Raw genomic sequence first — 20,958 nt, 5'->3', positions numbered from 1 at the left:
TTTTGTTGCAAATTGCATGTAGAATCTATGGTAGCCGGGGTTTACACCTCATCTGGGACATCCTGTATATATATACGTGGCACTTAACAGAAAACACTTTTAAGTTTTGTAATAAAAATATAAACAGGATACATATGACACAGATAGATTAAAAACACTTAAAAACTTGCATTTAAATGAGAATTTTCGGGGGCTGGGCCCCCTTTGTCAATCAACCAGGAAGTGAAGTGCAGATTTGAACATTCCAACGGTCATGACCACAGAGACGCAGTAGAGATGTTGTGTAGACCATAGAGCACAGATGAATGGAGGATCACTGATTGAAGGAACATTATGGGATTAGTTGGTGGGCCACGATGGGTTATTCCAAGCGGGAGATTTCAAATTTGAGTGGGTTATGGATAAGGAAAGGTGTAGATTATGAATTGATAGAAAAGAAGAGATTTAAAATTAGAAATCCAAAATGAAGTAGAATAAAATTAGAAAATGGAATTATAGAATTGAATTGGAATTAAATTTATTTTTATTTTTATTGTTATTGAAAATTTATTATATATTTGATAGCTGTGAAATTTCTCATATATGATGGAATTTATTTCAATTCAATTGGACAGTTGGTGTAGAGTTGATAGTTATGGTACTATTGCTGTCTGTTAAGACCACGACTGGAAGCAGCTCCAAGCACCCAAATAAAAGCCAACTCTTTCGTCTTGACATCTATGGAGGGGGCTGTGGGAGGGAGAGTAGCAAGGACTTTGACTTTGAAGCATTGGTCACAGTTCTTGTTGTGCTCAGAGCCATGGGTGGGGATGGGTAGGGAAGTATTATTTTTAAAGGAAGCCCTGTGATTGTTGATCCTGAGGTTTAGGGCAGTGGTGGTTTCACCTATGTAGAAGGCAGGACAGAAGTTGCAGGAAAGGAGGTAGATGCAATTTTTGGAGATGCAATTACTGGATTGATGGATTTGATGGGTGTAGTTGGTGATAGGACTAGTAAAGGGAATAGAAGGATCAGTGATAGGGCAGGTTTTACAGTTGGGGCGTTTGCGGGGTAGGGTACCAGGTGGAGTTGGAATTTCATCAGAGGTGAGTGATTAGTTTTTATTGAAAATTCTTTTGAGGTTGGGAGGCTGCTTGTTAATGAGAGTGGGTGGTTGCTGGAAAAGGTGTTTGGTAGAAGGATTGGTGGAGACAACATGGAACAGATTTTTAAGGACAGGCTTGAGGTTTTCGATTCCAGGGAAGTAGGTTTACGTGACTCCTCCTATTGTCACCGTCCTCCTCTGCACTGGCTCCTCCATCATTGCCGTCTTGGCCATCGCGGCTGACTCCTACATCATTGCCGTCTCCTCCATCCTCGACCTCTTCGTCCTCGGGAAGGGGCGGCAAGATCTTGATATCTTTCACATGAACAGTCAGCCTCTTACTGGCAGCTCCCTTTAACAGCACTACTGAAGCGCTCAGCATTTTCTCTACCTCATAGGGCCCAGAAAATCTCGGAGCTAACTTAGCTGCAAACTTGTTCACTCCAAATGAGAGATGATAATCTTATACACCAACTGGCCTGTCCTTAGTCCCAGCGGTCTTCGCCTTAGATTATAATACTTCGTGGTATTATTATAGGCCTCATTCAGATTATCTAGAACGAGTTTCGGTGCACGCTTCAGTACTTGCAGCCTTCTCAACTGGGCTGCTCGACTCGTGTCTCCAACTCCTGTCTGGGATCACCTTCCTCCTCACAGCTAGCATCTCCTGGTGCTCTCAATTCTCTTCCAAAATTCAGGAAAGCAGGAGTATACTTAGTACCGACATGTACTGCTGTATTCATGGCAAAACAAAACTCCTCCATGTAACGATCCCAATCAGCATGGTGTTCGCCCATGTAGAGCTGTATCATAGTCTTCAAGACTCTATTAACCCTCTCTGTAGGGTTACAGCTTGGTGTATATGGTGGAATATAGAATAATGTGATGCCATTATCCTTACAGTATGACTTAAAAAGCCTACTGGTATACTGTGTTCCATTATCACAGATCAACAGCTTTGGCACCCCGAACTTGGTGACCACCAGCTCCCTCAAAGCTCGTGCAATGGCATTACTGTCTGCCTGAGCCAGCGGCCGAGCCTCCGTCCACTTCGTGAACTGGTCTTGAAATACCACCAGGTATTTATTTCCTCTATTCGAGCGAGGTAATGGGCCCACAATGTCGGTGCCAACGGTCTCCCAGGGTCGCACCACCTTCCTCTGGCTATTCAGCTGTCCATATGGAGGCCGCTGCTCCACTTTGTGCTTCATGCAGGTCTCGCACCGCCTCACATACTTCGCGACATCTGCATACAAGCCTGGCCAGTAATAGCAACAGGCTATCCGGTGATAGATCCGGAACACCCCTTCATGGCCAGCTGTTGGTGCATCATGGCTTTGCTGAAGTATCTCAGCCTGTGCACCGCTCGGGATACACAGCTTCCAGCCGTCACTCTCCGGTGCATCAGGAGGCTGCTGTCAGGCCCATATATGTCGATATAAGGCCTCACCCCTCACCATATAATTGGAATACTTCCCAGGATGATGGAGTAGATTGCTCTTCATCCTCCTTATCCATCTATCATCTTCCATGACAATGGCGGCCACCTCTCCTGTAGCCTCCTTTTGGCCTTCATGTGTGTTGGCCGGTATATCACCTCCTGGCAACGCTCGAGAGAGCGCATCAGGGACCACATTCAGCTTCCCTCGTCGGTATTTGACAAGTTGTACTGCTGCATTTCCAAGGCCCATCTCGCGAGCCTTCCTGTCGGGTTCGGGATGGCTCTGAGCCACTTTAGAGCCTGGTGATCTGTGATCACTGTAGTCTCGTATCCCTCTATATACAGCTTGAATTTTCTCAATGCAAAAATCACAGCCAGGCATTCCTTTTTGGTGGTGGAATACATCAGTTCGGCCTCCTTGAGCCCTCTGCTTGCATAGGGACCTTCTCCTCCCCATCGACCTCCTGGGTAAGTACAGATCCTAATCCATACCTAATCCATATTCTGAGGCATCTGTCTGGAGTGTGAACGGAAGTTCAAAGTGAGGATACATGAGCACTGGTGATCTAGTGAGGGCCCCTTTTATCTCCTGGAAGGCCCTCTCCTCTTCCAGTCCCCAGTTCCACTCCACTCCTACCTTCAACAACCGGTGCAAGGGGGTTGCAAGGTCCGAAAAATTTAGAACAAACCTCCTATACCAGGATGCCAATCCTAGAAAACTTTGGAGCATCCTCAGCCGCTGTGGAGTTGGAAACACATTCACAGCTCTTACTGTCTCAGGATTTGTCCAGAGTCCCTGCTCAGTCACTATGTGATTCAAGTAGCGTAGCTCTTGCTTCAGGAACTGGCACTTCTCCTGGTTAATTACCATGCCAGCCTCTCATAGCCTTCTGAACACTCTAGCTAAATTTAGCATATGAGCTTCCAATGTTTCTCCCAGGACAATGATGTCGTCCAGGTAAGCAAAGGCACAGGGCTCCTACTCCGGCCCAATTACCCAGTCTAGAAGATGTTGGAATGTAGCACCAGCTGAGTGTGGTTCAAACGGCATCATCCGGAATTGGAATAGCCCCCTTCCAGGAACTGTAAATGCTGTTAGCTGCTTACTCTGCTCCTCCAATGGTACTTGCCAGTACCCACTCTTCAAGTCGATTGAAGAAATGTATTTAGCATTCCTCAATCGATCTAAAATTCCTGTCATTTTTGACAAAGGATACACATCTCGTTCCATGAGTGCATTAATTTGATGGAAATTGATGCAAAATCGCATCTTTCCATTAGCCTTCTTCACCAAGACAATTGGTGAGCTCCAAGGACTACTGCTCTGCTCAATAACCCGCTCATTGAGCATACTGTCCACTTCCTCGTTTATCACCGCTTCCATAAGTGGATTGCTCAGCTCCCTCCTTCAGCCTGATCTTATGCACCAGGAGGTGGGTCGCAGTCGCACCTGGCACAGGGGTTGTGGACACCTCCAGGACAATCTCCTGGGGTTGTGGACACTTTCCTTGCATGTCTTTCACAGCTGCACCGGACTTCATCTCTCTCCCTCGGACCTTCACAGTTTTCTGGGTAGTTGAAGCGCTCTTCTCCCTGGGTTGAGGCTCCCACTCCATGATACGGGTGCGAGTGTCAATTTTCACCCTGTGCTCCTGCAGAAACTGCATACCGAATAAAAATTTGGGTAATAATCCCTCCATGATTGTCATCACTGTGGGTAGCACCTCTTGGCCGACTCTCAGGTTGATTTCCACCTTCCCATACAGCCGCGCCGCTGTTCCATTTGCCAAGACCGCACCCCCCTCTGTAGGTGTTCTCCTTGCACACCCAGCTGCCTCTAAGCTTGCAAACATTGCTAAGCTTAAATAGTTGGATTCAGCTCCTGTATCGAGTAAAGCTCGTTATTGGTGGCCAGCTACCTCGACTGTGGTATACAGCCTGTTGTCGAACTGCAACTCTGGTTCCAGTTGAAGCTGGTTCCTGGTTCTCACCACAGCGGCTTTGTCTGTCATCCTCTTCTGGTCTCTCTCACAGGTGCAACCGGGACGAGGCTTCCCACAGGTCGCACAGAGAGAAACCTCAGGGCACTCTGACCTCCAGTGACCCGCCTTCTTGCACTGCCAGCACACAGGTCCCACTGAAGTCGACTCTGCACGCCGTTGGGTTGTTGTAGGCTCAGGCTCAGGGCGAGATTTCATGGGTTTACGAACCTCCTCCTGTTTCGCAGCCCCCTGCCTCTGTTGAGCACTTTTCTCCTCCAACTTTATCTGCTCATACTGCCTGGCCAGCTTGAGTAGGTCATCCACCGAATAGACTTCGGCTTCCCCAATGTACAGCTTGTACCGAGGTTGAAGATTCTTGTAGAGCCTCTGTAGCTGGTGGCTGACTGAGAAATCTCCTCTCCGCCTCATGAGGGTCTGAAGTTCCTCTATGTAGTCATTGATGGCCTCGCCTTCCCGCTGCCGTCGACCCAGGATTTGAGTATCCAGGTCCTCCTCGTAGGTCGCTTGATAGTAATGAGACCAAAAGTCTCTTACAAAATCGTTCCAATGATGCCAGAAACTCCTCCGGTTTCGCATCCACAAGGAACACCTTCCCTTTCCCTCCCGCTCAGGGTCGAGAAAGGCCTTCCCAAGCCTTACTCGAGGTCCTCCTGCTTTTCCTATTGGAAATAGCAAGGTAGGAGAGTCCCTTACACTCGCCGTCAATGCTGGTCACATGGTCCCTAACCTCGGGCACTGGCTATTTCCTGGGGCCAGGTTCGTGTGTTGGGGTCGAGAAAAGCCTTCCCAAGCCTTACTCGAGGTCCTCCTGCTTTTCCTATTGGAAATGGCAAGGTAGGAGAGTCCCTTACACTCGCCGTCGATGCTGGTCACTGGGTCCTTAACCTCGTGCACTGGCTGTTTCCTGGGGCCAGGTTCGTGTGTGGGGGTCGAGAAAGGTTTCCCTGAGCCTTATTCGAGGTCCTCTTACCTTTCCTGGTCCTCGCGATGATGTACCAGGGTCCAGACAGGTTTTAGCCAAAACCTGATTTGTAGCCACTGGTTGAAACAGGCAGGTTGCTGCCAAAAGTCGTCGAAATGGTCGAACAAAACTCGCCCAAGTGAGTGCTGAATCTCAGAGCTTCCAGTGTCTTTGATTAACCCCCGTTAACCTCAGACACTACTCCCAGTAGTTGAAGGAGTCACTCAGGATATGAGCTGTACTAAGTTGCTAGCTGGACACCTGCACTAGACTGAGCTCCTACTAGCCCTTCACGAGCCTCCCTCAGTGGCCGAGAGGGAGGGGGTAAGGATGCGCCGCACTGCTGAGCGGTAACCCAGCGGCCGGGCTGTTCATTGGACTCCGAGGTCTCATCAAGAGATAACCAAGTGTCTTTAGAACAAGCCCTAAACTCAATTCCCCTCACTAGTTATGATATACATCATGACAAGAGAAACAAGGTTGCCTTAACAAAAGGGATGACAGTACAAATATCTCTTTTCTTTGGAAAATCATTCTGAACACAACAAACACATCACAAAAGCCAGACACTTCTCTGGGAATTCCATTCACCCAGCAGCGCCAGGCCGAGCACGTGGATGACTGAGAGGGGAGGAGGTACTCCCTTCGACCACAAGGAAGAATTTCGAAGCAAAGGCAGGAGTCAGTGTAGCTTTGACTACGCTCCAAAGATGTCATTTATATATTATTTATATATATAAATGTCATTTATATATTTCATATATATATGAATCACAATTTATTCAGGAAAATTCAAAATAAAAATACTCTAGCTAAAAAATTTTTCAAGGATCCCAGAAATGAAAATTTAAAATTAGAATACAATACTTTGTGTAACATCTTAAAGAAAGAGATAATTGAAACAGAAGAGAAATTTTATCTTGATACCTATCACAAACTGAAAAACAATACGAAGGAGAGCTGGCGTATCGTCAACTCTCTTATCGGTATGAGGAAGAAGACCACCGATATTAAGCAAATAACAAATGCTAGGGGTGAAACTATTACAGATAAAGGAGAGATAGCTAATGAATTCAATAAATTTTTCTCAAATTTAGTCTCAGATCATAATTCTACTACATCCGAAGCTGATTACATCATATATAACAATACATTCACTGAAAATCGACCCAGATCTTCCCTATTCTTTACGCCGACATCTCCATCTGAGATACAGAAAATAATTAATGGATTTAAAAGTAGAAAATCGCTGGGTAAAGATGGGATCACAACATCAATAATATTAAAGCTGCAAAAGAACCTCTCTCAAAAATTCTATCTTATATATACAATTTGAGTTTTTTAACAGGTACATATCCGCATCAACTCAAAGAGAGTGTTATAATAGCCATATTTAAAGGAGGAGACACAAAATTGATGAATAATTACAGACCCATAGCTTTATTATTTGTCTTTTCAAAAATTTTATAAAAAATAGTCAAGAACAGATTACAAAATTATCTTAAATCTATTAAATTTTATAGCAACAACCAATTTGGGTTCAGGGCTGGGTTTAAAACGGAAGATGCCATGAAAAAAATGATTTCTAAATTTTATATTGGTGTGAACGAGAGTAAAAAAGTCACAGTTTATTCCTTGACATCAGGAAAGCTTTCGACTGTGTCAATCATAGAAAGTTACTGAGAAAACTGTATGATGCAGGTGTAAGGGGTGTATGTAATAGCTGGTTTGAGAGCTTTCTATCAGGACGTTCTCAGCGAGTTAATGTGAGGGGTTCCTTGAGTAATTCAGCTATCATAAAAAATGGCGTGCCTCAAGGGTCAGCTCTGTCATGTGAACTTTTTCTTGTTTATATCAATGACCTTTGCAATGGTAACTTCAAAGGCAAAGGATACTGCTCTATGCTACACCACAGATTCAGAACCACAACTACAAACATATATACTTGAAGACCTAAAACTAATCAATATTTGGCTCCGTTACAACTATTTACAACTAAATATCGATAAATCAAAAATACTCAGGATTGATCTGCGGCCGCAACCAATTCCTCTCTGTCTACCATTCCATAGCCCAGATTGTGATAATAGGGATAACTGTGACTGCGGACTAATCACTGAAGCAAAATCCCTTAAATACTTAGGATTAACATTGGACTCGCAATTGAACTGGAACGAACATATACAGAATCTAAAAAAACAATTAGTCATAGCATGCAGGAAATTTTACTTTTTGAGAAATCTTTGTCCTGACCATGTTTTAACCATGTTATATCATGCACTTGTAGAGAGCAGGCTACAGTATGGCGTTACAATGTGGGGAGGGGCTTACATAACAACACTCAATCCCTTAGTAGTAGGCCAGAAATTCATAATGAGAGTGATAAGTAGGAAACCAGCTCGACATCATTCCCTCATTCTATTCAGAGATAGAAATATCTTACCATTAAGGTATTTATATTTTCACAAAGTGCTAGAACTATTTTACAAAGAAAGCGGCCAAGATCTCAATGAATTCATCTATGAAGTACGTCACCCAATGCTACGTACAGGAGGGTACTTTATTCCGCCTCGTCCAAGAAAGGAAAAATTCAGGAGATTCTTTCTATATGTCGCTCCTCGTATTTTCAACCTTTTGCCTAGTGAAGTAAAGGATGCATTACGCTTGAATAGATTCAGACACTTGACCAAGAGTTGGCTATTGGAGAGGAATGAAGTGGAAACATTGTTTCAATAAATTTTATCTCAGTAGATTAATTTAGTAATTTTATTATGTATGTATGGCATGTCAACACACTCAAATTACCAGATTGCATTATTTAAGCTCAAGAGTTCAATTCAGCTAAATGTATTTCTTATATTTCATAGCTTTATCTAATTACAGTTTTATTTGGCATTCTCTCTCATTATTGTTCAGATTTTAACTTGATAGTTTCTAGTACTGGATCTGATCATATTTACTATTCATATTGAAGGCATTACATTTATAATTTATATTTACGTTTCTATTCATGCAGAGCTCTGCTGTTTTACTTTTGTTTAATTCTTATATTTGTTTAACACTGTAACCATACTATTCAAGAGAATAAAAAATGCATATGGAACATGAAATGGTGAAAAGTGGTCATGCATGCAGTACGAAAAAAATTAATTTCTCTGTTATTCTTCGACCAATCTCAATAAATTAGGTATCATTTTGCTAACTTAAAATTTGCTAACTTTTTTGTCTCTTGTAAATTTTCTGTAAAATGGACGGTTTTCGAGATATTCGCCATCAAAAATTTAAAATGGCCGCCATTTTGAAAAATTTCAACGAAAAATTTTTTTTTTATTTTTTATAGTTGAGTCTTTATAGCATAAATATTCATGCCAAATTTCAGATCAATACAACATTTCGTTCTTGAGATAAAAATGTTTAAGTGAAAAAAACAAAATGGCAGCTATAAGGATAACCGCTGAGTTTTGGACACTTCAAATATGACATTTGTAGTCTCCTAGCATCCAGGTACAATACCCTAAAATTCTCGACACTACTTCTGAAACACCCTGTATAAATCTTGTTTAGTTATAATATACTCGTATATCAGGTAATTTAGGAACTTTCTCAGTATTTCAAAATGTATAATCCTACTTATGAATAATCTAACTGATGCTCATTGTTGCCTTTGTTAACGAAATGAATTGACTCCTGCGTTTTCAGTATCAGGCACAAAATAAAGGTCAGTGGCAATATTAATTGAAATGGGTGACCCTCTCCTGTAATGATGACCCACAAAGGGTCAATTGAATTCGTCAAAATACAAATTAGCTGCATGATTGATATGACATAAATCTCGACCAGCCAAGCCGAACTGAATTGAATTGAAGGTGCTATTCATAAAGCATCAATCTTTTCATATCACAGTTTCATATCCTGTCACTGTCATTCAAGCTATTATCAATGTTTTGACATAGTATTGTCACTCTTATTTCATCAGAAATATATGTCATAACCGAAATTCCTGAGAATTCTTTTACTGACATAATGATTGTTCTAGTAAATTTCCGATTTCCCCATACCGTACTCAAATGTAACTTTTGAAAGATTATTGCAAGTCATCTTATACACAATTTTGCATATAATACAACGTTATCTCATCGTTTGAGCTGAAAGTAGAATTTATCATCAATTATTCCAAAAATAAATACTTTCTTATTTGTTCATCCAGGTAGCTACAAATAATAATAATTAATTAATTAAGCTCTTTCTTTCCATGGTAATGAAATAATTTATAAATATTTTATCGTATCCAATGTAGGATATTTTTATCCAAACAAATACATAAATTCACTATTTATTTTGGCCATTTCCACACTGTTTTAGTTTTTGAAATCCAACTGGCATGAAAGCTGCATGGATTTGATTTATAACTTGGACAAGGAGACAGCTTATGAAGGAAATTCTCCTAAATTTAACTGTCATAGAACATGCATTTATTTGCATAATGTGAGCATTACAACCTTGACACTGAACTGAGAGGGATAAATTGTTGCTGATAAAAATAGTTGTTACACTCTCTGTTTCAATTGGCAACAATTGGGTCAGTTGGGCCTCACGTGGGCAGGATGGTAGATGGTATATCATTATTATCATCCTGTCATCACTCGCGTAGTTGAAGGTCAATCATCATTTTCCGCCAGCGGTGTATTGCTGAATTATTGCTAAGTGCAATCGCTCTAGATTATCATATCGTACACTCAAAAATAAGTGCAGTAGTATGTAGTCCAATCTGCTATTCAGATACATAGGCGTCAAATCTGCTTAGCTCACAGAAACCTATATGATAAAAATACTTCTGGATGTATGAGAGAAGTTGAAATTTGGGAAATTTGACATAGATGTGTACTGAATTTCATTCATTTTTTTATGAATTATAACAAATCTAAGAATATAAGCTACTACAGTAACTTACAGTATTAGAAGATGGACTGATAAATGATCGAATATAAGTGTGAATTAAGTTGATTAAGTTCACGTATTGATAAAACTTGTTCATTGTAATAGCGCTGCCGTATAAAAAACTAAACAGCTTACATTTAACTTAAATTAATATTTAATGCCTTATAATGTGATTCTAATAATGTAGCCAAGTAATATTTTTTTATTCTTGAATATCCCATACGGAAAACTCTTCCTCAATCCATCATTATTCTACGAATCATTGTGTTAACAGTTCGAGATCTTTCATTAGAATTGTCATGTGAATTCGATAATTTATTTACAGGACTCTTTTAAAAATTTCATGCAATTGAGTTCATTGAAGATTGAGAAATGTTTCTTTTTAAGAATTAAGACTTGAATAAAATGGTAAAACCCACTCCTTGATAGAGTTTCAATTTCATCATAAAATATCTTTATCGTCAATTACAAACATTTTTCACCGCATAACCTTTGAGTTAATTATTTGAATTTACAAGCAAGATAACCTAGGTACTTTATGAACTATCAAGATAACATTTTTGAAATGTAGAGGACATGATAATGGATAGTTGTAGATTTGACATTTCAGATTTCTATATGATATGATGATAATCATATCTATTCATAATTCATCATTATGTATTAAATTCATCCTTCAGTATATGTTTGAATACAAACATTGTATGGGCCTCATTTATGATCGATGCTTAATCCAAAACTGTGCTTAGCACAACTTTGTTTGTCCAGCAACCAGCAATGGAACTGATTTGTTGCTAGGCATAGGCAACAAAGTCTTGTTATAAGCATCTCAACCAGCAACTCATAAGTTTTGATCTAAGCATCATTCATAAATACATACGACCCTGAACCCTAAATGTAATTTTCCAGAGATTTTACTGGTTGTATTCTTCCACTGCATCTTCACAACTCAAATCTACAGATTGTGCATGAGCAGTGCCGGATCTACCCATTTTTTTTTGGTGGGGGGAGGGGGTTCAAGCGTTATTTTTCAGCGCCCTCCTCACAATCGACAATCACCGACCGATTTAGCGAGTGATTATTACCTTATTAGTCGTATACGAGGTTGAAATGAAACTTAGGTTGAATTAGAAGGCATTTTCAATGATAATATAAATTGTGTCATTGTTCATTTTCATTAACATACATAATTGAAAACAATGCTGAAAATATTAAAGCCCCAAAATTTAAAATTAACTTGTTGATTGTAAGAATATTTGAATTATATGAATATTGCTATTAATGAGGATTAAATACGAATTTTTAACAATAGTATAAATTAATAAGTAGGTCAAATTATCATGAGAATAATAAAATCTAATCAAAGAATATTCACAAAATGCATAATTTGCCATAAACAGAATATACAACGAATGACAGATATGGAGTTCTTTATCATTACAGTAGCGAAAATCACTCATCACAAAAATCTCTGTAATCAATTACTTGAAAGAAAATCTGGTGTGGTACACTCACACAACTTTCCTTGCTCATTGAACTATAAGCCTCATTCTTAAACGAGAATGATTTAGGGGAATAACATAATGACGATTGGCGGCAACATAATTATTTGAAACTACGATAAGACTTCTGTATATGTGTATAATTGTTTTCAGAGTACTTTTTCCTTTGTGTAAATTGTGAAATTTGATATTTTTTAAAAGTCGTCAAAACAACTGTTCTACAGATGAAATATCTCGACTATGTGTTCTTTTTACTTTCCTTGCCCTACTACCATAGGTAAGGAAAGTATTGCTTTCCAAAAAAAATAAGGTACCCCAATTTCATGTTTTCTATACGTTTCAAGGTCCCCTGAGTCCAAAAACATGATTTTTGGGTATTGGTCTGTGTGTGTGTATGTGTGTGTGTGTGTATGTGTGTGTGTGTGTGTTGTGTGTGTGTGTGTATGTGTGTGTGTGTGGTGTGTGTGTGTGTGTGTGTGTGTGTGTTGTGTGTGTGTGTGTGTGTGTTGTGTGTGTGTGTGTTGTGTGTGTGTGTGTGTGTATGTGTGTATGTCTGTGAACACGATAACTCCATTCCTAATTAACCGATTGACTTGAAATTTTGAACGTAAGGTCCTTATACCATGAGGACCCGACAATAAGAAATTCAATAAAATTCAATTCAAGATGGCGGAAAAAATGGGGGATAATTACTAAAAAACCATGTTTTTCACGTTTTTCTCGAAAATGGCTCTAACGATTTTCTTCAAATTTATACCATGGATAGCTATTTATAAGCCCTATCAACTGACATGAGTCTCATTTCTGGGAAAATTTCAGGAGCTCCGTAATATTATTGAGAAAAATGGCGGATAATCACTAAAAAACCATGTTTTTCACGGTTTTCTCGAAAACGGCTCCAACGATTTTTATTATATTTATACCATGAATAGCTATTTATAAGCCCTATCAACTGACATGAGTCTCATTTCTTGAAAAATTCCAGGAACTCCGTAATATTATTGAGAAAAATGGCGGATAATCACTAAAAAACCATGTTTTTCACGGTTTTCTCTAAAACGGCTTCAACGATTTTTATCAAATCTATACCATGGATAGCTATTTATAAGCTCTATCAACTGACATGAGTCTCATTTCTTGAAAAATTCCAGGAACTCCGTAATATTATTGAGAAAAATGGCGGATAATCACTAAAAAACCATGTTTTTCACGGTTTTCTCGAAAACGGCTCCAACGATTTTTATCAAATCTATACCATGGATAGCTATTTATTAGCCCTATCAACTGACATGAGTCTCATTTCTGGGAAAATTTCAGGAGCTCCGTAATATTATTGAGAAAAATAGCGGATAATCACTAAAAAAACATGTTTTTCACGATTTTCTCAAAAATGACTTGACCGATTTTTTTCAAATTCATACCCTGTATAGTTATTTATCGGCTCTATTAACTGGAATGAGTCTCCTTTCTGAGAAACTAATGGGGGGTCCACCCCATCCTTGAGAAATGGACTTTGTAGCCTCCTTCTCGTGCATGAGGTAGGTAGGTAGAGCAGTTCATAAAAAGAACACATAGTCGAGATATTTCATCTGTAGAACAGCTGTTTTGACGACTTTTAAAAAATATCGAATTTCACAATTTACACAAAGGAAAAAGTACTCTGAAAACAACTAACTATACACATATACAGAAGTCTGATCGTAGTTTCAAATATGTTGCCGCCAATCGTCATTATGTTATTCCCCTAAATCATTCTCGTTTAAGAATGAGGCATAAAGTTCAATGAGCAAGGAAAGTTGTGTGAGTGTACCACACCAGATTTTTATGAACTGCTCTACCTACCTACCTCATGCACGAGAAGGAGGCTACAAAGTCCATTTCTCAAGGATGAGGTGGACCCCCCATTAGTTTCCCAGAAAGGAGACTCATTGCAGTTAATAGAGCCGATAAATAACTATACAGGTTATGAATTTGAAAAAAATCGGTCGTCATTTTTGAGAAAATCGTGAAAACCATGGTTTTAGTAATTATCCGCCATTTTTCTCAATAATATTACGGAGCTCCTGAAATTTTCCCAGAAATGAGACTCATGTCAGTTGATAGGACTTATAAATAGCTATCCATGGTATGAATTTGAAAAAAATCGGTCGTCATTTTTGAGAAAATCATGAAAACCATGGTTTTTCACGGTTTTCTCTAAAACGGCTTCAACGATTTTTATCAAATCTATACCATGGATAGCTATTTATAAGCTCTATCAACTGACATGAGTCTCATTTCTTGAAAAATTCCAGGAACTCCGTAATATTATTGAGAAAAATGGCGGATAATCACTAAAAAAACATGTTTTTCACGGTTTTCTCGAAAACGGCTCCAACGATTTTTATCAAATTTATACCATGGATAGCTATTTATAAGCCCTATCAACGGACATGAGTCTCATTTCTTGAAAAATTCCAGGAACTCCGTAATATTATTGAGAAAAATGGCGGATAATCACTAAAAAACCATGTTTTTCACAGTTTTCTCGAAAACGGCTCGAACGATTTTCTCAAAATTCATACCATGGATAGCTATCCATAAGCTCTATCAACTGATATGAGTCTCATTTCTTGAAAAATTCTAGGAACTCCGTATTATTATTGAGAAAAATGGCTGATAATCACTAAAAAACCATGTTTTTCACGGTTTTCTCGAAAACGGCTCCAACGATTTTTATCAAATCTATACCATGGATAGCTATTTATAAGCCCTATCAACTGACATAAGTCTCATTTCTTGAAAAATTCCAGGAACTCCGTAATATTATTGAGAGAAATGGCGGATAATCACTAAAAAACCATGTTTTTCACGGTTTTCTCGGAAACGGCTCTAATGATTTTCTTCAAATCTATACCATGGATAGCTATTTATTAGCCCTATCAACTGACATGAGTCTCATTTCTGGGAAAATTTCAGGAGCTCCGTAATATTATTGAGAAAAATAGCGGATAATCACTAAAAAAACATGTTTTTCACGATTTTCTCAAAAATGACTTGACCGATTTTTTTCAAATTCATACCCTGTATAGTTATTTATCGGCTCTATTAACTGGAATGAGTCTCCTTTCTGAGAAACTAATGGGGGGTCCACCCCATCCTTGAGAAATGGACTTTGTAGCCTCCTTCTCGTGCATGAGGTAGGTAGGTAGAGCAGTTCATAAAAAGAACACATAGTCGAGATATTTCATCTGTAGAACAGCTGTTTTGACGACTTTTAAAAAATATCGAATTTCACATTTACACAAAGGAAAAAGTACTCTGAAAACAACTAACTATACACATATACAGAAGTCTGATCGTAGTTTCAAATATGTTGCCGCCAATCGTCATTATGTTATTCCCCTAAATCATTCTCGTTTAAGAATGAGGCATAAAGTTCAATGAGCAAGGAAAGTTGTGTGAGTGTACCACACCAGATTTTTATGAACTGCTCTACCTACCTACCTCATGCACGAGAAGGAGGCTACAAAGTCCATTTCTCAAGGATGAGGTGGACCCCCCATTAGTTTCCCAGAAAGGAGACTCATTGCAGTTAATAGAGCCGATAAATAACTATACAGGTTATGAATTTGAAAAAAATCGGTCGTCATTTTTGAGAAAATCGTGAAAACCATGGTTTTAGTGATTATCCGCCATTTTTCTCAATAATATTACGGAGCTCCTGAAATTTTCCCAGAAATGAGACTCATGTCAGTTGATAGGACTTATAAATAGCTATCCATGGTATGAATTTGAAGAAAATCGTTAGAGCCGTTTTCGAGAAAACCGTGAAAAACATGGTTTTTTAGTAATTATCCGCCATCTTGAATTGAATTTTATTGAATTTCTTATTGTCGGATCTTCATGGTATAAGGACCTTAAGTTTAAAATTTCAAGTCAATCGGTTAATTAGGAAAGGAGTTATCGTGTTCACAGACATACACACATACACACACACACACACACACACACACACACACACACACACACACACACATTCACACACACAGACCAACACCCAAAAATCATGTTTTTGGACTCAGGGGACCTTGAAACGTATAGAAAACTTGAGATTAGGGTACCTTAATTTTTTTGGAAAGCAACACTTTCCTTACCTATGGTAATAGGGCAAGGAAAGTAAAAAGTACGGAAGTAAAATATTGTCAAAAAACTCAAGTGTTATGTGAACTCAAAATTATACTTATAACTTCTTTGTGTCATAAATTGAAATTTGTGTCATAGATATGGAGTAACAGTTTGGGGCAATTCTGAAAGAAATGTAAGAAAAATATTTACTTTGCCAAAAAAGCCATTAGATGTATGTGTATACTGACGAGATATCAGTCCTGCCAAGACTATTTTAACATTAAAAGTATTTTCACATTTCCATCTTTGTTCATATACAAGACTATCCTTAGCACCGTTGATAATAATTTTCTACCCACTAATAGCAATATCCACAGTCATAGAACAAGAACTGCTAATAACTATCATTTACCTAATGTTAATTTAGCGATAGCAAAGAAAAATCCATTTTATCAAGGAATAATTTTTTACAATAGGCTCCCAAAAGAAATAAAATCTATTAAAACAAATAAAAATGTATTTAAAGCCCAATTAAAGAAATATTTATTGAATGGTGGCTTCTATTCCATAAATGAATACATGGATACATGTCAATAATATTGTGTACTTATCAATTAATAGCTGTGGTTGATAACTTATAGTACTTTTGTGTTTTGTACTTTGTGACATTGATCATTTTCATGTATTTTATATGTTTTTATAATTATTGACGTTTGCCATATCTGTAATTGTACAGCTTTTTATGCAATACAAATATTTATTTATTTATAATTTCTCTTGTGATGATAAAATGATAATATTCTTCAAAGTACATTATTATTTCTGGGATCTGCTTCCTAAAACACCTTCATGTGATGCATGATCCAGGTAATGTGATAGCATGGAAATATTCTTCAATTTTCAATTGAAACTATGAAATTAATAAAAATTTAAGATTAATTATTGAATGAAGTAAATCGTAAGATATTCTTCTTCATTGATTCATTCAATAAGTACATCATCTAGATGATAGGGAGAGAAAAAATAGGGTAACCTTTTGCTATTCCTCTCCCAAATTTAGATATGGTCACAGACTAAGTAAAACAAAAGCGTTATGCAGTGAAATTATAATTTAGTTAATAGAGCAAGAAATATTGTAGTTACAAGAAAAAATAGATCCACAAGATCATTATTTGATTAAGTTCTTGAATATTTCTAATTTTTCGGGCTTTCTATGCTTTGCCTTGCTCATAAAGCGGAAGTATACTGCGGCTATAAAAATACTTGTTATTTTGTTCTATTGGGTTTGCCAAAATGTTTGAGTGAAATAAATTTAGAATGTGCACGGAAACCATATCACGCTAAAGAAACTTCAAATTAACAATCACGTCATATATATAAACGCATTTTGCAGTTTTTAGCTACATGAGAAAATGGTGACTATAATTTGACGCCCCCTCCAACTCGGCGCCCGGGGCACATACCCCGCTGCTCTCCCCTGGATCCGGCCCAGTGCATGAGATACAAGTATTTTATTATTTTGTTTCCAGTGTGGAGTTCTGTTCCATTGTAGAAAAATGACACTTGGTCGATAATTGGTAGAACACCTCCAGCCATTTAGTGCTTGATGTCGGCTTTTTATTTTATGACATCATAAAACGAGCGCTCTGGTGCTTCAATTCTTTGTCTGGTTTCCTGTCTGATTTTATCTGCACACCGTCGTAATGGAGATGAAGCTTAGTGACTTAGTTGTTATTTTTGTCACACAGTTTCAGGTTACATATAGCATCAGGTTGGGTTCATAAAGGTGCTAGGATTGCAATTATTCATTTGTAATCCATATTTTCAAACTTGATTTAGGTTTTTAAAATTTCATCTTAAAACAATGAATTCAATAATACAGTAAAGTTAATTACAACGGGAAGTTGCAAAAAGAATTGCATTCAGGAAGTAGGCTAATAAGTAAATTCATTAAATTTTGTTCCTCCCTTTCAGTCATTAAGTTCCTTGTTAGATTTGAAAATTTATCGACTGAAAGTATTTTTGTCAGTTTATATAGCTTATAAATTCAAAGAGTTTTTTTCTCATGAGTTATCTTCTCTCGACTCAACTATTCTTAACAGTGTATGTTGTTGTTGTAGCAACTCAGGACCCCGCCGTATCACTCTTCCTCCGTCTCAAGGCCCAGGAAGCGGGCCACCCCACAAGGGTCGGTCCAAAGGCTGGCGGTTGTTAATTTGTCGGCTTCTTGGGGCAGCTAAAAAGATGGTCTGTGGTGTGGGGTCCATTACCACAGTCGGGACAGACATCGGTCACATCCTCCGCGATTCTGGACATGAACTGTTCAGAATCACGGAGTAGCCTGATCTCAGTTGCGCGAGGATGGTGCGGGCTCTTCTGGGTAGGCTCATCTCCTCGGCATTTATCTGGGGTGGATAGCCCTCAAAAACTGGGTTCGGCCTTAGTCCGCCGATGCTACCCTCGACCGTCCTCCTATGAATAGACCTGATCCCCTCCTTGTATTTTGTGCTGTCGATGAATGGTTTTGGTTCCAGCCACCCAATTTTGCCAATCAAGTCATTTACTGACCTTCTTATATGCCTTGGGGCGGTTCCTTCAGGGTAATGTGGTGGCAATGATGATCCTGTCGGTGGCAGGCTAACAGGTACTGCTCGGAAATCATGCGGTTGTCTTCATCGGACATGAGGACACAGCCAGTGTGTATGTAGGGCTGCATTTTGTCATGATTGCAGATTGCGCCAATGTGTATCTGAGAGCTGCGGTGACCATACAGGTGCTGCATAGTTCAGGATAGGCCTATTTATGGCTTTGTATGACCTCAGCAGTGTTTCTTTGTCCTTGCCCCATGTACTGCCTGATATGCACTTCAGCACATTGTTCCTTGTCTTCAGCTTTCTGCAGACTTGCTGTGCCTGTGCGTTGAATGTGAGAAGTGGGTCAAATGTAATTCCAAGAATTTTTGGGTTAGGCACGGTTGGTACACTACGGTCATTGATCTTAATTGGTAGCAAGGTGCTTACTTCTCTAGTTCAAGTTGTGAACAGTGTTGCTGATGATTTTTCTGGTGCAAGAGACAGACTGTGTGATTTGAACCATTCTTCCAGGACTAGCTAATTTTCGACCGTTGAAAGATTGGTCTGTTACCTGATTTGAGAGGCTTTTATTTATTTGTAAAGTCAAGATTGATTAATTGGTGGGTGGTTACAGGCATGGAGGCGCTGGAGTTGAGCATCAAGTACTGGGAGGATGCCCTGGACACGTACCGCAACACGGCTGGCAACTCGGGGGCGCTGGCGTTGACTGGCGAGGAGGAAGCTGAGTTCTACAGAGACCTGGAGCGGGTTCTCGATGCTGCCTATCAGCTGCAGGGACAATGCGAACTCCTATTTCTTGACCAAGTAAGTGTTTTTCACAACCACTATGTGATTTCATTCAATGTACCTCTAGTAGTATTCACAACTACTCATATACACTGTGTCCCACGAAGAGGTTTACACATTTAATTTTTTACTAGGTACTTTCATGTACCGAACTTTTTCAAGTTTTACACAGTTTACAAAGTAGGTTCTGAAAATATTCTGAGAAAATTTTAGCTCCCTAACCTTGTAGAAACAAAATGGCGGCATATATTGAAAATTTTATCAGTTCGCTTCCTATAAAAACTGCTTTTATGAGTTATCATCTGATTTGTTTACTTTGTTGCGGTAGTCTTGATTCATTTCATGGTAGGCCTACCAGAAATGGATCAAGCAATCTTTCAACAAGATGGTGCTCCACCTCATTTCGCAAATCATGCCAAGCAATCACTGAATGACAAACTTCATGGCCGTGGAAGTGATTTTTTTCAGATTGGACACCCTGATCAACAGATTTAACTGTTTGTGACGTCTTTTTATGGAGTTACTTAAAGGAAAACGTTATACCCATAGCTTCAATAATGATTAAAACGATCAATAGAAGAGGAACTTCTTCAGATACCGCGGAGTTTCTTTGTAAGAGCTTAGGAATAATTTCTCAAGCGCGGTTATCAGTGTGTTGCTGTGGATGGATTTAATTTTGAACTTAAAGGTTTTTCATTAGGCTATGTTCTATTTTTTATTTAAAAGTCATATTGCCTTAAAGTGCAACAATGAAGATATTTTATAAAACCAAAACACCTTTTTAATGTTCTTAGAGTATCGTTTTTCAATATGCCGCCATTTTGTTTCTACGAAGGTTAGGGATTTGAAATTTTCACAGAACTTTTTTAGAATCTACTTTGCAAACTGTGTAAAATTTTAAAAAGTTTGGTGCATGAATGGGCACGTAATATAAAATGAAACGTGTGAACCTGTTCGTGGAACACGGTGTATGTAACTCTATGTGAATTCAGCCAATGTAGACACTGCTCTAGAGCATACAAGAGTATGGATCATTGAAGCTGGATTCCCACATATCAGTGCCGATAGAGCGTGTCCGATACATTGATACTGATATGTTTCCCATGATGTCCAATAGGACTATTACCTCTCAGCCCGGCTGAGCCAGTATGAATAGTCCCATTAGAACTCATGTAGATAATATTTTCACAGTAAAATGTATTCTTATGTAGTACATTACACCACAAAAATTTGCTGTTTTATGAGGAGAAAACTAATAACTCATAGGTTGTAGCTGATTGCAAATAAAATATTAGGTTCTTAATGAAAAGGTTTATTTTTATATGAAAGTGACATATCTAAATGTCATTGAACTTATACCAAAAGACTAAAGACGGTGTTCAAAGTGACCTCCGTTGTTCTTAATGCATATGTTTAGACGTCTTCTCATCGATTGTCGGACCGCTTAAAATATTTCATGAGTCTGCTTTATCATTTCTATTCCGTTCAAAATCCTTAATCGGAGTTCATTAATGGTATCAATCGGAGTATTGTATACTAAGG

At 38.7% G+C, this 20,958-nt stretch overlaps 1 protein-coding gene across 1 annotated transcript in view; it reads left to right on the top strand.

The window, feature by feature from the left end:
• Nucleotides 1-20,958, top strand: part of LOC111049748 (mitoguardin) — a 244,274-nt gene that overhangs the window by 195,911 nt on the left and 27,405 nt on the right. Inside the window, exon 4 of the mRNA XM_039424068.1 lies at nucleotides 19,244-19,434. Within this exon, the coding sequence (XP_039280002.1) occupies nucleotides 19,244-19,434 (191 nt within the window). The remainder of the gene's footprint in view (nucleotides 1-19,243; nucleotides 19,435-20,958) is intronic.

The sequence above is a fragment of the Nilaparvata lugens genome, chromosome 3, assembly GCF_014356525.2.
Source record: "Nilaparvata lugens isolate BPH chromosome 3, ASM1435652v1, whole genome shotgun sequence".
Classification (NCBI taxonomy): Eukaryota; Metazoa; Arthropoda; class Insecta; order Hemiptera; family Delphacidae; genus Nilaparvata; species Nilaparvata lugens.
This window is presented reverse-complemented; position numbering and strand designations above follow the sequence as displayed.